Below are 17,805 nucleotides of genomic sequence, written 5' to 3' on the forward strand. Positions count from 1 at the left end.
CTAAGATCTTGTTGCTAGTTCCAGCAGCAGCTCAACAGAGCATTGAGCAAGAGGAGACCACTCTGATTGAAAGGATGAGGTGCTGCCCTTTGGTAGGACAACCGAGGAAGGCTTCTGGAGACCATAAACAATGCCCTCATGGTCCGGCAAATAGGTTGTGATAGCTAAAACCCAAATGCAAAATCTCAAGCAGTTTCAGTTTCTGACAATAAGAAACTGTTAAATAAAAAGGGCAGTTACCACAGGACACAAGTTAAATGTGCCAGGGCCAGGCCTCCGTTCCAGAATCCTCTTTGTGGTTATGTTGTGTTATACTACATTTGTATCCTGGTGCGCTTGCCCTTAATGCTATACTGGGGCAGCAACCACAAACTAGATGTCCCATGCTGCTGGTACTAAGGTGTGTTACGATTCACTCCACAGGTGTTATGTGGCCATTACTGTAACAATATTACACCCGCCACCCTCTGTTTTCCACAGTGAGCATTGCAGATGCTATCTTCAGCAGTGCCCAAGAGCATCCCTTGTCAAATCTAAGACAAATATATCATGGAAAGATTAAAAGGCCACAGTCTGAATTCTATGTGACCAAGTGAAATATTTGTTCACCAAAATCAACTAGGGTCACATAGCAAGTAACAAACCAGGAATACGGGGGGCAGTGTCTTTCTGAAATCCTACCACCAAACTGAATGAGTTGGCAAGAAATTTCAAATAAAAACAAAATGAAGAAAAGACCAAAGTATCAATCAATCAATCAATCAATATTTGTAAAGCGAGGCTACTCACCCGTGAGGGTCTCAAGGCGTTAAAACAGTGATGTCTCAGTCTGCCCAAAGGTAACAGTATTAGAAACACCACTGTGTCAGAGAGGTCAAACAGGAGCTTAGCAGTAACAGAACCACTGAGTTTTCATAAACATAGTATAATTTTCCTTTTTGGAAAGGCTTCAAACAGAAGTCACAGCTTTCTATAGTTGGGAAGAACAGCTCAATGTCCTTGGCAAGTCACACCGTTCACCCACATTTTTTCATAAACAACATTAAGAGAGGTTTTCGTGAAACGGCTGGGCCCAGAATCACTCTTGGGCCCAGGTTCCAGGCTGAGGAGAAGAGGACTGAGTAAGATCATATGAAAAGAAATACAGGAGAGAAGTAAAACCCTTGATTGCACCAAATGGAACGATCTTTACAAAGAAATCAGGCAAACTCACTCCACATTGTGGAGTTTGTGGAGCTAGATAATGCCCCTCCCGTGTGTGTCTGAATATATATCGTCTTACCTGCTCTGAAATCTCTTTCTTGTTTTTTATTTCCCTCTTTCATGGCGCTTGTTCTACTGAATCATATCCTCTGCCCACTTTTGCCTTTCTGTCTTTGGCCTCAAACAATTAATAAAGTTGTATAGTTGCTTGTTTTGGACATGATAGTTACTTACCCAAAGCAACGCTTCTCTGACTTTGATGATAATTCTTGAATATGCAATCTATAAATCATCTTGCCAACAGTGAGAAACATTTATTGGATACCACCTAAAGAAAGGCTGTCCAACATGGTGTCTTTTTTAGATTCACAATATTGGAATGTTGACTCTGGTTGGGAAGGCCTTCTACAGCTGGGAATGTTCAGTTCTTGTATGTCTGAAAATGATGCTATGGAGGAGAATAACTAGTTGACTTGCTCTTAAGCACCACAAAATTGTCATATTGCCTAAAACCAGTCTAATAGTAGACCCAATCTTTTAAGTCCACTCTGCAGGATTTTGAAAGTGGTGGTTGGGAGCCATTTTGCTTTCAGTGGCTGGTGCAAGGTAACAGGACAGGACAGCTCTTCCAACAATGTTCGGGCACAGATAGGTTTAGTAATTGCTTAAAAACCCATCTAGGCTTAACAAGGATGAGCTGTTGGAAAAGACAACTGGCTAGGTTTTATGAACAGTCCAAGGGATGTATGCAGTGTAGCGTAAAAACCCTTTAACATACTATGGCAGATACAATTATTTGTCTTTCTCTAGGTGAAGTACTTCATGCAGTGATATAGGCAGGCTAGTTTTCTCCAAACAACTGCAACTTAAAGTCAGTTTCCAATGAAAAGTTTGCTTCCCATATGAAGGGCGAGGGGGCATCTCTTCGAAAGGCACAGCCACATCTATACTACTCCAGGCTAGCAGGAGGAACGGGTTCTCTCTTGTAGGGAGGGATGAGAATTGAGTCTGAAGTGCTTCGTCTCAGACATTGACTGATGCCTGACACACTATTGTCACCTTCATGAACCAACCGCCAGAAACACTCAAAAGGGAGTTGTGGTAATTTGTAAAAATCATCATTATTAAACAGCTCTCCTTTCTGACCCTACAACCTCTTCAGTCCCATCGCTTTATTTAAACAGGCTACATCAAATAAGAAAAATTACACTTACAGCCCTCTCTGGCTGGTGCCTAGAAACTTCTTGGAGGCATAGACAGGCGCATGGGTGGCATCGATTGCCCAGTACAGGAAGAACGGCCGATCATCATTATGCTGCCTTCCGATAAAGTTTAGGGCCTCCTGAAAACAAGTGCAAAGGAGAGTGTAAATATTAAAGTTCATACCATGCATCACGGAATAAAGCCGGATATGGTCCAGTCTTAAATGTATCAATCTATAGAAAACAGTCATGTACAAAAAGACCACAATGTCCAAGCACACATGGAATGGACGTCGGTGAGGGTCACTACTGAAAAGAAGCATTTCAAAGAGAGGTGCTTTAGCACCACATTATGTTGTACGGGACATTAGAAATTGAAGCAAGGAGCTTGTAATGGTTGAAATGTCATCCTCAAAGGTGATGGATTATAGGCGATATTTAGAATACAACTTGGAAAGTTACTCAGTATCATTATCTATCTGCAGTTGGAGTAACAGTGAGCTGGAGGTAATTGTTAGCAGTACTACAAGATACATAAATACTCTGAAGAACTTATATTTGGTGGCTTCAGTTAGTTCAGGGTGGTGGGCAAGCAAGGGGTGGGAGAGTGAGAAGACCCTCAAGGCGAAGTTAGGTTCCGAAGGCAAACCTTATTGTGGACAGGGAGTAGAAAGCCTGCAGTTCACTGGGAGAGTGTTCACTCATGGGATGCTTTTAAGAGGAGTAAGATGAAGGAAGAGAGAGCACCTGAAGGTCCAAGGGATGGGGAGGCAGATGAGGGGAGAGTATGTGGAGAGGGACTTTGGCAGATCAGGAAGCCTAGGCTGTAAATTGTACTGGAGACCAGAGTGAGCATTTGATATTCTATAGTTATGACTAACAGCTTGCCAGGACCCAGTGGTGGTGGGGTGGGGGTAGGAATGTTTCAAGAAAAACTGAGTAGCGGGCTTTATCATGGGAAAAGAATTACGGTTGTGGAAGTCTCCCTCCAGACTGCGAGAACAGTCCAGCTTGTTCTATGTAGATGGAGTAATGAAACATCTAGCAGTGTGAAAAGGAGGATGGGCAGATCTTCCTTATGACGAACAGCTGGAATTTGGCTGCTGTGGCAGAGATAAAGAATTATCATTGAATTTAAGGGGGACAGAATTCTTGGTTTCTAACAGAAGAGGTGAGCAATGGTAAATAGAAGATTGTTTGGATGGAGGATGCATAAGGGTGGTAGGAGAAGTCCACAGAGACAAAGGCACCTAGAGAGATAGCAAACAGCCAGAAAGCCGAGAGGGCTTAATAGTAGCTTACAGGATGTCCTGTGGTAGATGATGCCAGGATTGGCCATTGTTATTAATGACCAAGTTCAACAAAATAGCTTCATTTATTTCCACTCACCTTCCTCCCAAAGAAAATCTCGGCCATATTTGGCGACATTCAGTACTGGTAACCCAAGTGTTCAAGCAATCAATAGACATTTGTAAAAGTGACATGCCCTATCAAACATTTGCTTTGTGTTCAAAACATTAGAAAATATTTCATTGCACTAGCTTGAAATGTCTAAGTTTGTTAGATTCATTGCAGCATTTGGCACAATCAACCACAGCACTTTAATCAACTAATTTAAGACGGTAGCTGGAAGTCTCAGAAAAAGCCATTTGGGGGTAGAGATCATTTTTGCATCGGACCTCAACGCCTCAAAATGGAGTAGTTAAACGTTTAACCCCCATGAGATGTCCTGTTGAGGCCTGGAAAGCAAGGCACTATCCTAGGAATCCTTAATAGCGCTTTGAAAATCCCAGGTGACTGGATTTGCGCCTCTGGCATAGGTCTTTCTAATTAAGCTAGTGAGACATAGCTGCGCTTAAAAATTAACCCTCATGAAAACAGGTATGTTAAAACAGAGTCACATTTAATCCCAGAATCTAACAAGCTCCGTCTCTTAAAAGACAGTGACAATTAAGCTACTAGAAGTAGCTCATGATTCCAAAAAGGGAGCAAGTAACTAATCATTCTTGTACTATTAGGCAAGGAAGTGGTAATGTCTGGGGGACATCCAAGATGACCAGGGGCATTGCTCAACATAAGCAAACTCTTCATATTGTGTGTAGAAGTACCTTAGAAATGGTTATCCTAACCAACAGTGTGAAAGCTGTGAAAGTCATTCCAATACTGGGGATTTCATAAATCTGTTGAAGTTGGTGACCTGAATTCTAATCCCAGCTTGCCTATTTGACCAAAATAGCGATTTCTAGTGGCTAAATGTTTATGCTTTTAAGTGTTATGCAGATAACAGCTCATGACACATAGCATGATGTATTTCATTAGAGGGGCCAAAGAGATAGCTTTATTGATGGAAAGTGAGGCATCAAGTTAACTACAAACATTAAATTCCCAATTGCCTGACTACTAATAAAATCCTGAGAGCCAGGAGACATGGTTTATCAACAAAATGTTTGTAATGTACATTTTTGGGCGAACAAACTCTCAACCCCCTCTTCACCTCCAGCGACAGAGTCAGATTCAGCCACGTCACAGAACTCTCCTGGTGGGACCACACCCAACACACCACCAAGATGAACCACAGAGCCAACTACCGCAACTGGAGCAGTTACTGAATCACAGAGGACGCAGGCCCTCAGCTCATCCAAACCCAAGGCCTCATCCGACCTCGACCAGGCCATCCTGAACTTCTCTTGGATCACTGAATGCACCGACTCCATTGCCCTGCTGAAACCAGCCACAACCAACAAAACCTCTACAAACACCAGCTGGTACACTCCAGAGTTCAGAGCCACCAATCGCAGCTGAAACAAACTCAATAAACAATGGCGATCCAGCAGGAATCTCTCCAATAGAACAGCCCACAAAGTAGTCCACAGAAACTACCTTCAGCAACTCAAGGAGGCCAATAGAGCTGCCATCACAACCTGCATGGACTCAGCATCCAACCGCACAAAATAACTTTTCAAAATAGTCAAAGAATACTCTAGCACAGCAGCCACAGAGAACACCTCCCACCCCTCCAAAGAACTCTGCAACACCCTCTCACACTAAATTTATAGCAAGATCACCACCACCATCTACAACAACTTAGATCACCAATCCACGATCCTCAACCTCAACTCTCTTGACTCCCCCAGCTCACACCAACAGCACTATCTCAACATGGGCACCGCTCACCACTCAATCCTCATCAGCTATCATTTCATCCATTCACTCCGGGGCACCAAGCGACCCATGCCGCCAACACCTCTTCAACCTCAGAACCAACCTTATCAACATGAAACTCACCAGCATCCTCAACACCTCCATCATATCTGCAGTTTTTCCGGACAAATGGAAACATGTGGAAATCAAACCCCTCCTGAAAAATCCCGCCACCAATCCCAACAAACTCAAGAATTACCGACCCATCTCTCTACTCCCCTACCAGGCCAAAGGACTCAAGAAGGCCATCAATCAGGAGCTCATCAGCAACCTGAAAGAAACCTACCTACTGGACACCTCCAAATTGGGTTTTCGGTCCAAACATAGCACCAAGACTGCACCCATCGCTGCCACTGACATCAGACCATTCCTCGACCACGAGAAACAAGCCACCCTGATCCTCCTCGACCTATAAGCTGTGTTCAACACCATCATTAACCACACCCTTGTCAATAGACTCCACAGCATCAGAATACAAAACAACGTCCTCAAATATATTGCCTCATACCCGACAGGATGCACTCACAGTGTCCGACTACCCCCTTTCACATCCGCCCCCAAAAGCATCATTTGCGGCGCACCCAAAGGTTCATCCCTCAGACCCACTTTATTTAATACCTACATGACTCCCATGGACGACATTGTTCGATCCCATGGACTCAACATCATTACCTACGCACACAATACTCAACTCTCGCCTACTGAAGACCCTTCCAGAACCACTTGACCACTGTAGTCGACAGGATGAAAACTAACTGCCTGAAGCTCAACTCCCACAAGGCAGAAGACCTGATCTTCAGAAAAAACACCTCCATATGGGACCATAGCTGGTGGCCAGCCGAACTTGGACCCACTCCCATGCCTACAGACCACGCTCGCAACCTTAGCATCATCCTCAACAGTGAGCTGACCATGAAGCAGCAGATCAATGTAGTCGCCTCCTCTTGCTTCCACACCCTCTGCATGCTCTGCAGAATCTTCAGATGGATCCCAGCCAACACCAGGAAAACTGTCACCCAGACTATTGTCACCAGCCACATCATCTGTGGTAATAGTCTCTATGCTGGCATGATCCCCCAGCTTCTAAAGAGGCTCCAGACAAAACAGAACACCACCGCCAGACTCATCCTGGACCCTCCGAGGCACATTCAAATCAGCCCCACCTCAAAATCCTCCACTGGCTCCACGTTAAGAAGAGAAGTCATTTCAAGCTCTTCACGCACACCTACAAGGCCCTACACGATGAAGAATCAGACTACATCAACCACTGTCTACACTTAAACCAACCCACAAGATACCTGCGCTCTTCCTCTCTGGCGTGCGCACACACACAGTCCAATGCAGCCACAGCGGTGGCTGTTCTTTTTCCTACATCACCGCCAAGGCCTGGAACGACCTCCACCTCCAAACTGCACCCTCACTCGCAGACGTCAGGAACGTACTTAGACCTGTCTCTTTGAGAGAGACATCGCACCCCAGCACCCAGATATCCCCAGGGGTGACAGCTACACGCTCTACAAATGACAGATTGATGGTAAATCTGGAAGGTTGGGTTCTAATACTATCTTTCACACTTGGCCAAATTATCTTATCCTGAGAACAAAACACTAATTCAGGTTGCTTCAGGTTTTTTTTTGTGCCAAGAAATTTGGATTTATTAGAAACAGGTTAATGACCAATATTGAGAACCCAAAAAATAACAGACATTTTGTTTTCGAATGGCTGAGCAGATGATGAGATGACCTTACAAGAACTGAGTGTGCACAGAACAGAGCTATAGTTACAGCCGTGGGGGATGTAAGTGGCAAAGCATATGTCATTGATTAACTATCCATAGGAAGCTTGCAGCCATGCCTCCTGGTATCTTGAGTGGCTTTTAAATCTTTAGTTTCCACTAAAGGGTGACGGTAAATGACAGCAAAATGGGAGGTGCCGGGACTGAGGGTGGTATTTATAACCCTTAAACTGGCCCGCTATCCTGCCTCCCAACTTAGCAGCCTACTTACATTATCCAAAAGGAATCATCTGCCTGAACAAAAGTGACTAGGGTACAGAGGATTACCCAGGCTGTGACAAGACTGGAAGGTAAGGAGAAAATGGACAGAATGTGGTGCATACCTTCAGGTAGAGCTGGGTTAAGTTGGCCTCTCCGGTCTTGATATCAATTGGAAAATCTTCATAATACCTTCAATACAGGAGGGTAAACAGGAGTCAGCAACTACCAATCATGAACACTTTCCTGGTTCAAATATAAATCTTTATTTTTATAGAAAGACCTAGTGCTAGATTTAAGACTCATACACAATCATTTTGAAATAAATTAAAGAGTACTAGAATATACCCTTTTATTAGCATTTTGACAGACATAGCCTGAGGGGCGTGGCCAACATATCCCACGGCCCCAGTGCCCTCACATACACTTGGCATTCTTCTGACTTGTGGAACAGGCCATCATTTAATTACACTATTGTATAAATATATGCATTTGTGCGCTCATGAATGCCTGGGCTGAAGTATGGATGGGCCGAATCTGTATCTGTCAAACATGTTCAAGAGTTTAATCTGGTTGGTGGGTATTGAGCTTTACTGTCAATGATGCCCCAAAGGAAGATGTGTCTGTGGTGTCTTGACTTTCTCATCATGCAAACGTATGTTTTCTGAGCATATCTGTATAACATGCCCCATCATAAGACGAGTCTCCACTTGGAAGGTGGTGCTCGGCAACTGGGTAGCTGAGTTTTCATGCCAATCATAGCCATGAGTGAGATTTATCTGGAGGGCCTAAGTTGATCTGTTAAACATTTCTAAAGAAATAGTACTGTTAAGGTGTAGGCTGTAAGCAAACCTGCCGATCATGTCCATATTGCGGTACAAGGGAAGGTTGGGAGTCTCCTTGTTGTCGTAGGGTCCAAAATGACAGTTTGGCGACCCAAACCATTCGTCGAATCCATGCCTCAATGGGTGGTATTGAGCGCGGTGACCCAGGTGCCTAAGAACAGAAACAATGGTTAGCACCAGTGTGTGACCTTGAGCATAGGCTCCCAAGGAAGGGTTGTGAAAGAGTTGTGGAGTGAGCTTTGAACAGATGGAAGGGGACTCTTACCTCAATGAGTACAGAAGGCCTTACTTACTCAAGCGTCTACATTGTATGGTAAGAATGGGTAACAGGGAGGGCTTTTCACAGAAACAGAATTATATAAAAACTTCCATAACATTTAAGGAGATCCAATTACTCACAGGGAATCATCACCACAAACCATGTGATTAATAAAACACACACACACACACAAGGATATGGTGCCTCAAAATAAGTTGCCATTGATAAATGCATTTCATGTTAGTTACTGTTCTTGGAATTCAAATAAAGTGGTAGAATTCAATATGACAACAATGAAGTGAAGGAAATACATGAACAAATACTTCTTAGCCACTTTGGACATGCTTTAGAAGTTGTCTGTAACTATATCATTACAAAAGTGGGCCAACAAATATGCACATCCCTAGCCATTGGAGCAGTTCTGTCCAAATTTCTAGTCTAAATTAAATTTCCATTGCACAACAATGTAAGAAACTACAGATGTATTTTGGTCTTATTTGGCCAAATCAGTTGGGTGCTGCTCGCAACCCATGTCTGGAGGTACCCCTTACCCTCAGGGAGACTCACTGTGATGACCCAAAGGATAGAAACGTCAGAGCTGTTGCTTGCTAAAGACAAGGTGGGATTTAGGCCAGTCACAGTACACGATTCCTTAAACCTTCCCTCAGACATATTATATTACCCACCCATACTGTCTATATGTATTAAACAATTCAAAAAGTTAAATCACATGACAAAGATACTGAACACTGATAATGGTTATAATTCTGCCAAGAAGAAACAAAACTACCCAGTAAGGTTTTGTGATTTAGCTAGAACCCTAGTGAAGTGCTGCTCTCATGACTCATATTCTTGTAACTGGTTATATTCACAGACAATAGGTAGCTAAGATAACAGAGTCAAAACTAAACAAGTGGGTCCAAAACCATCAACGCTGGGCGAGAAGGTCAACAGGATCCTATGCAACCAACAATGCATCCTGATATACTTAGTGGATGTTTGCTTCATACCACATCAGATTGGATGGGCAATCCAATCTCTCCTGCATCTGCATTTGAGTTATCTTGTTTTTAGACTTTCAGCTTTTAACAGTCCATTTAGAAAAGATTCTTTAGATAGTTATGTCACTGTTCACTATAGGATGTAGGCAAATGTCACAGCAACAACAAATCAGTATTTTGATTAACATCTCCAAGCACAGGCAAATTAAGTTGCAAGAATAGTTTATTTAGGGCAGGAGGCACATTTAGGTTTCTCCAATGGCAAAGCAGCAGTAGCAGTGATCATGACGTTGGTTTTGTGAAACTCCAGCAGCAACAGATAGTTGAACGACATGATGGTGGGTCCAGCCATGAGAGAGGATAGCATTCACCTTCCCTTTACCTGAAGGAATGAAGACCACGCCTGGGGTATGGTTAGCTCCACGAGTGGCCCCATGAACTAGTTGGTAGAGCATGAGTGTTTCCATGGCCCGAGGAAACTCTTGCACTTGTAATTTATAATGGGAATCGTATGTAAAATAAGATTGCCTAGCACAACCAGCTGTTGATACGTAATTGAGGCTTCCATTGTAACAACAAGCTTGGAATCAGTAGAGCCACTGGGGGTGGGGGGTTGGTGGATGGCGAACACCATACAAATGAAGCTCTGCGATGCAGATAGCATGTAGGGAAAATGTCCTGTCATCGCTCTTCCCATGCAATTGACTGTAAGATGAGAGTGAGCAGCAAATACAACCCGGCTTCCTCGCCCCAGGTCATAACTCTGGTAAATGATTTTGTAGCCATCAGGTATTACTTTAGCCGACTCTGGGGGTGGGTGTATCAATCAGCCAGGCTTCAGGCAGTATTTAAAAGACCACACAGAGCATTTTTTTAACCTTTATTTTCAGGTTTTTTTTTCTATACAACAAGACAGCAGTTCAGGGCAGAAAGGGTCAGACAGCCCAAGAGAGTGGTCTAATAAAGTACAGATATGACCATACAACTCACATAATTCATTTGCAACCCACATTTGGCGACCCCGCGCACTCCGCATACGCCCTGATTATGAGCCACCAGCCCCTTCAAGTGAACCGCACCACCTCTCCTGCCTCTGCTCCTTTACTCCCCGTGTCACCCCAACCCATCACTGTCTGCGCGGTCAAAGTCAGTGTCAGGGTCCAAAAACATAGCACACCGGTCTCCCCACTGCGCTCTGCTCTCTCGCCCCGTCTAGTGAGCTTCAAGTGAGCTTCCTCAGCCACAGCCCATTCCATAACATACCTACGCCAACGGTAAAAAAGTCTGAAGCCCTATGTCCCATCCATTTGATAGCAATTCTGCCCCCTGGCTAAAATTACTGGCAGTTGCAAGAATGTGTATGCCATCTTTTTACCCTTTGGTCGTGCAACATTACCCAGCAGACAGCATGAAGGCGTAAGGTTAAGGAGTAAGTGTACGGTCTCTGAATATCCTCTACCACCCGGAGCCAGTGAACCTGCACCTCCCTGCACTGCCAAGCTAAGTGTAAGACGTTTGCTCCACTAACTCCACACCTGGGACACGTGTCGGGTCAGGTGGGTGTCAAACAATGGAGGCTTTTGGGAAAGAGGTAAGTCCTTTGTAGATAGTTATAATGGACCAGTTTAAAATGGGCATTATAGGATACTGAGTGTGTGAGATCATTTACACATGTCCATTCCCTCTCTGTGAGAAGTGTCTAGGTCCATGTCCCAGGTGAGGCGCAACCGTGGGTTGATGCCTGATGCATCCAAATGCATAGATTTAAACAATAGCGTAATTAAATGATGGCCTGCGCCATAAGTCAGAAGAATGCCAAGTGTATGAGGGCACTGGGGCCGCGGGATATGATGGCCAGGCCCCTCGGGCTATGCCTGCCAGGCCAGCGTGGTGCAAAAAGTGACCAGGCCTGAGAGTAAATGTAGTGCAGGCCTCTTCAAACGTGACAAAGTGCTCGTTAGGGTATAAATCCTTGAGAAGTTCACAGCCACCCTATCACAATAGCTGTAAGGGCATCTGGTCCATTATTTGCCTGACTGGGTGTTCTCTGTGAAACTGGTCCCTTTTCAACACTACCCGGACGAACTGATGCCACAGCATGGCCGTGTGCCTAACGATGTATGGAACGTCCAGTGAGAGGCCCTCACTTTCCATTAGGAGTTTAGGCAGGCGTTCGATTGCCACTCTACTGGGCAATAAGCACTTTTCACAGTTATCAGCTGGGTCCAGCCAACTGGGCCGCATGCTGCAACTCAGCAGCAAAATAGCAAAGGGCAAATCGCGGAACCTCATGGCCTCCCTCAGCGTATGGTCTAGTCAGGGGTGATAAACCTACTCTACTTCGCTTACTTGCCCAAAGGAGAGTTATGAGGATAGAGTCCAACTGCCAGAAGTGGGCACAAGGAGCTCTGCAGCAAATTTAGGCATCTGGGGAGCAGGACCATTTTGGCAATGGCCAGCCTACCCATCAATGAGAGGGTGAACAAGTTCCAAAATATAGCTGAAGACTTCAAGCCGTCCACTATTCTATCTATATTGAGGCAAAGTCTGAGCTTCTGAGACTGAGCAACTTTAAGTCCCAAGTACAGAAACTGGGATGTCTCCGAGTGAAGGCCTAAATCCCACTGAACTCTAATATGATTACATATATACCACTGGTGCTTTACTAAGGATCTACTATTCAGAATAGTCCCTCGGGTATAGCTGAGGATGAAGTCATTCCCTTGCCCTCAAACCTTCTGCTACTGCCTAAGCCAAAAAAAGCTCCCAGGTTCAGTGGTAGGTCATTGGACTACAGTGCCCCAATACAACATAGATCAAACTGTTAAAAACTGCACCATGCAGAGAAAGACCTGCGCGGTATTGAGACAGAATACCCAGACCTAATAGTTTACAAGACTGATTCATGTGCAAACCTGTATTTAGCTGGGTTGCGCCCCTCGGACGAGCAGGATTTCCCAGCGACCACCAGGCCTTAGAGCGGATTGGCACAGACAAGAATACCTTTTGTGCATTGAGATGGATTTATATCTGCCAGGAAGCGAATTATCACTCCATTATGTCGGATGTAGAGCTACCTCTTGAATCTGAATTAAATAGGTGTGTAGGAGCTGTTGGCCTGTACTGTAGACATAATAGTGCAGACAGGGTAGTATATAACATGTACACAGTTCTTTTCTCCTTTGTTTACAGCCCAATTCATATCAACATTACCAATGTTTCAATGAAATTGTTTCTATAGACGGAAACAATTGCTATAACGTAATATGGCGTACTTAATAGAGTACCAAATCAGTTAATGACAAATAAGTTCAAATGATGAAATAAAGTAACACACCTTGCAGTATGTATACCAAAAGTTTAGTTAGAATATGAAAGATATGCAAATGAACAATACCATATAATGGTGCTGAGTGCAGCAAGTGATCATAGTGCAAAATTTAAAGCGGGTTTGCCCACACACGTTATCTGAAGAGAAGGAATACCAGACATGACGAAGTATGGAGTTTATGAAAAGAACATCCCAAATCAAACATCCCAAGCAACAGTCAACATAACTGAAACCGATGACAGAATTCAAGCCCTTCATAACTTGAAGGTCGTCATCCGGACGTATGAGCACAATGTTTAGAAGGAGGGAAAGAAGTGATTTATAATGTGGTCTGTCACTCAGCTCATCTCTAAGATTCCATAATGGTAAATAATACCTGTGCTACAAAAGAATTCAAAATAGGTGAGAACCATATTTATTGTTGGTTGCTAGCGGGTCGGCTCTATCTTTCCATGCCCTTGCTCTTGGAGGACACAGATGCTTGGCTTAATTATTTTAGTACTGTATACTGTACTGGATGGATTAATTTCACAGCCTGCCATTTCTTCAATTAATGTTTTACTTCTTTATTAATGTTACTCAGCCTTTGCACAATGGGAAAAGCATTTTTTTGGTTTTAATTATCTCAAAATGAGGTGAAGGTTACCATTACTTTGCCTTTGGGGTCGGCACACCCACATACCACATCATAAATCACTTTTCTTTTTCAACTTACAGAAATTGTGCTTATGTCCAATTCTAATAAGGCCTGATGAAGACCTTCGAATGATGAAGAGGTTGAAATGCTGTGGAAAGCTCCTGCTATTTAGCCTAGAAAGCTGTTGCCTATAATAGATTTGATAGGAGATGTTCTTTCCACAAACTCTGCACTAAGTTAGGTCTGGTGCCCATTCTCTTCAGATACACATTTGAGCAAACAGTTTTTAATACTGCACCGTGTGATCATTTCCTGCAGTTTTTATGATATTGCTCATTTGCATTTGTTTCATTACATAATAACACCTCTGAATGAAGAGAATATGGTGTGTTACTTTATTTCATTCTTTTTAACCTCTTTATTATTTACTGTTCATTAATTAAGCCAGATAAAGTTGTGTCACTTGTCTCTAATACCTTATAAAGTTCCCTTATTGAAACCGTGTTGATAATCATATGTGTATGCCTAGGTTTCACAGAGATTTACATGACAGCTCCTCTTCTTCTGGCAACATGTATCGGAAATCTGATGCAAAAATGAAAAAAAAAGTTGCATTGCGCTGCAGGATTCATACTCCCCCTTGGGGCTGTAAAAACGTGACAACATATGCACTGCATTAGAGGATCCCCCTCCTCGCCAGGCCTTACAATTACTTTAGGCCTCATTCTACAGCCCCTGACGAGGCCCTTAGTGGGAGGTACAGACCTGGCCCTATTGGAGTTACAAGTTTTTCAGTTTCACCTGGTGACTCCAGCAGCAATCTACGGGTGAAACAACAGGTCAAAATTTGTGAGAGTCGGTACGAGACCCAGTCTCCTTCGTTGTTCCCCAAAAAACATGTAATCCGGAGGATTTCTGCTCCCCTGGAAATAACTATGACCCCAGTATCGGTAACTGGGCAAATTATGGGCAAAATCCACTCAACTTTGAATCCTGGCTCCTTTGTCTCTCTCTATCTCCCAAACCACAAATCTAAAAAAACTCGATTTTTTGGTTATTTGATACAAATATTTAGGATTAGTCCTACTATCAGGTGTTGCCTTTATAGTTTATTAAATTTGCTCCGGATTCTTATGTGATGCTGGGTCACTGCTTACTCCGAGCACGGAATAATTCTTCAACAGGATTAAGTTTAGTTCCCGAAAGTGTTGACATTTAGCTCTTAGCATCATCAGTGCAAAGTATGTGAGTTCCTCAATGGCAATGTTTATTGCACCCCTTGAAACAGTGGGTGATAAAGGCCGTGGCACATTTAGCTGATGTGTTTTCTTTCGAAAAAAAAAAAAATCATACAGCAAACATTGGAAAATCACACACAGGGATGGCATGGAAATGCAAACAAGTTATAGACGGAGGGGTTATAAGAAAAGCAGCAGCTAAACCAAAGAAAACCACACAGAGGACCATGTAAACAATGATACATGTGAAATAAGTTACGGAAAGCACAACAGGCTTTAGAAAAACACGAGTGCAGCCCTGAGGCCACCAAGATGATGAGTAGATTGAGGAAGGAATACGGGACTTCACCTGAGGATTGAAAAGAAGACGTACCTATGGATGCCCAAGCATAATGCCTTTCAGATTATTGCACTTTGAATTTTGGTGGGGCCCATCAACCCAGAAATTCAGTGAGGTTTTCAGGCTATCTACCATAGGACTGCATGAGACAAATTTACATATAATGAATTTCAGTGGAGACTGTTGGTATAGTTATTAATCAGTTAGAAAACTGTCGGACTTTACTAGATGCTAGTATTTATTGGATATTGCCTGCCTGAAGGATAAGGGGAGAAATAAGCCCATAATTATCTGTACCCTAGCTCACCTCATGAGAAAACGCTGCCTCGTTAATAGAGGTGCAAAATTGCCTCATTACTACTAACTGGCTTATCTTTAAACCATATTGTGTATGTAGGGTCCAAATGTCTTTGCCCATCCAGATCAGACACATAAAAACATATTTTCTTTTACATCTTCATTTTTAGATAGCTAGTATTCCAAGTCTTTGGCATCCAGTTGGGGTATCCTCCTGGTACTATCTATCACATGTGATGAATGTTTGGCTCGTCACTTCCGATTGAACCAAATTTACAAACTACAACTTAAAACACCCACTGATATGTACCATTTACACCAAGGCATCCTATAGCCACCATAGGGTGGCTAGTAGCACGTTACAAAAATCCTAACTAAACTAAACTTAAATAAATTCTCTGGTAGCAGACTGGCTTGCTTGTATCTTTTTGGTTCTCAATGACTTCTTACAGGTTTGTTGACAATAAAAAAAAAAGTTTAATTGTTCTGGGATATAAGCAAGAAAAGGTGCTGCATGAGGATCAAATTTAGGTGAAAAAAAATTGAGGGGTAAGAAAAGTAGGAGTTGAATGGGTGTGAGATCAAAATTTACAACGTGTGGATCTTTGTGTTTATAAAAAGTCAAATCAACAAACACGAATCTAGAGGCCCACCTGCCATGCGCGGCGCTTTGTTACAAGTCTGAGATGAGGTAATTGTGTATATGCATTTTCTAGGCCAGACAATATGCAGGATTTACCATTTCCCAACGATTTTATTGACATAGTTTGCTTTTTTCAGCAACTCTGGAAGCAGGATCTCTGAATCAGGAATGCCTCCCACTATCTCCTGGGGAGTGTAAGCTGTGTGGAAAAAACACAAAGAGCAGTTAAAATAAACAAACCTGTTGTTCAAGACTGTTTTACTACACAATCATCTACAAAAGCCTGGTACACACATTCCCTCCTCACATGTATATGGGATTCCCCCATTATTTTATTTAAATTAAGTAATGAACTACTTTATTGACACATTCATTCAACACCCCCTCTGATACATCACCATCTAATCAATCAATACTAGTACCCTGCAACGTGGAAGACGCACAATGCCTAGGCTTTATCATTTTCAGTTTTCCACTGATCGTAGATTTGTATTTTAGAGATACACGACGTGTTTCTACCCACACTCAGGATTAGGTAGAACCTGAAGGTGTTGTTGACTTCCTCTCCTCAGGGCAATTTATCGTAAAAGTGTAGCAAAGAGAGCTTAATTACTGAACTCTCTGCAACTTCTTCACAGTCATGTAACTAAAGACAAGATGCACATCACGAGTTAGGATCACAAGAGAGCAAGGTGCATCACTGCCAGATCTCAGACATGAGATCCAGCTAACTACTCATCTTTGCCAATACATTACTGCAAGGTTAAAGAGGAATATGCTATAATTTGAGTCATTGGAGGCATGTTAAATCTGTGGGAGAAGGAAAAGGCCTTTTGAAAATATGAGGCTCAATGAACAGGCTGAGCTGCAACAAGCTACAGGTGTCAACGGCTTATGGGGGTCCCTCAATCTCACGTTCACTTGGTGGAGCCCTCTGTGGCTAGCTCTTGTGGTGATGAACAAATCCAGGCAGAAGAAAGTTTTGAGGCCGAAACTCAGTGATTTCTCTTGCCTGGTTCTTTGCGTGCAGAGCTTCTAGAGCTCACACATTTTCATCTCAAGGTTGACTCAATGGATGCCCATCAACAGTTCCACTTAGTTAGATCAGAAGAGCAAGATCTCAGCGTTAAGAGGCTTTCTGGTCCCAGTGGCCAGTGGATAAGTCTAGGAGCCCAAATGAGGGAAACAAGCTTCTGTCCAGCAGGAACACAGCAGCTCCACGCTTCATGGGGTATTTCCCAAAGATGTTACAAAGATAGTGGCCCTCAGGTTGGTACTATATTGGAAAATGTATAATCCTGATTGGATTTGTGTAAAGGTCATTTACTAACCAATAGTACCTTTCCATGGTCTGTATTTCCACCCACATTTTACACCACAATGTGCATCACTGATGCTCATGCATGCTAGTTGATACCAATGTCAAATATGTTTTTAAGTGTAAATTCCCGTATAGCTGCTCCTGACACCCCGGAATGCTTCTTGACGATCAAATTAAAGGGAATAGGTACATGAATGCCGCGCCCCCACTAGAGGTGCAGGCTCTGGAATTCCTCTTGAAGGATGCTCTAGCTAGGGCTTTCACTTTACCACCCTCTCTGCCTCACTATTAGAG

General features: G+C 43.2%; 1 protein-coding gene across 1 annotated transcript in view; it reads right to left on the bottom strand.

Annotated features, from left to right (window-relative positions):
- The window catches only part of GALNS (galactosamine (N-acetyl)-6-sulfatase), a 205,772-nt gene that overhangs the window by 118,610 nt on the left and 69,357 nt on the right, over window positions 1-17,805 (bottom strand). The window contains exons 4-7 of the mRNA XM_069216492.1: window positions 16,287-16,389; window positions 8,452-8,595; window positions 7,725-7,791; window positions 2,418-2,545 (exon numbers count right to left, since the gene is read on the bottom strand). Coding sequence (XP_069072593.1) covers window positions 2,418-2,545; window positions 7,725-7,791; window positions 8,452-8,595; window positions 16,287-16,389 — 442 coding nt within the window. The remainder of the gene's footprint in view (window positions 1-2,417; window positions 2,546-7,724; window positions 7,792-8,451; window positions 8,596-16,286; window positions 16,390-17,805) is intronic.

The sequence above is a fragment of the Pleurodeles waltl genome, chromosome 12, assembly GCF_031143425.1.
Source record: "Pleurodeles waltl isolate 20211129_DDA chromosome 12, aPleWal1.hap1.20221129, whole genome shotgun sequence".
NCBI classification, from domain to species: domain Eukaryota; kingdom Metazoa; phylum Chordata; class Amphibia; order Caudata; family Salamandridae; genus Pleurodeles; species Pleurodeles waltl.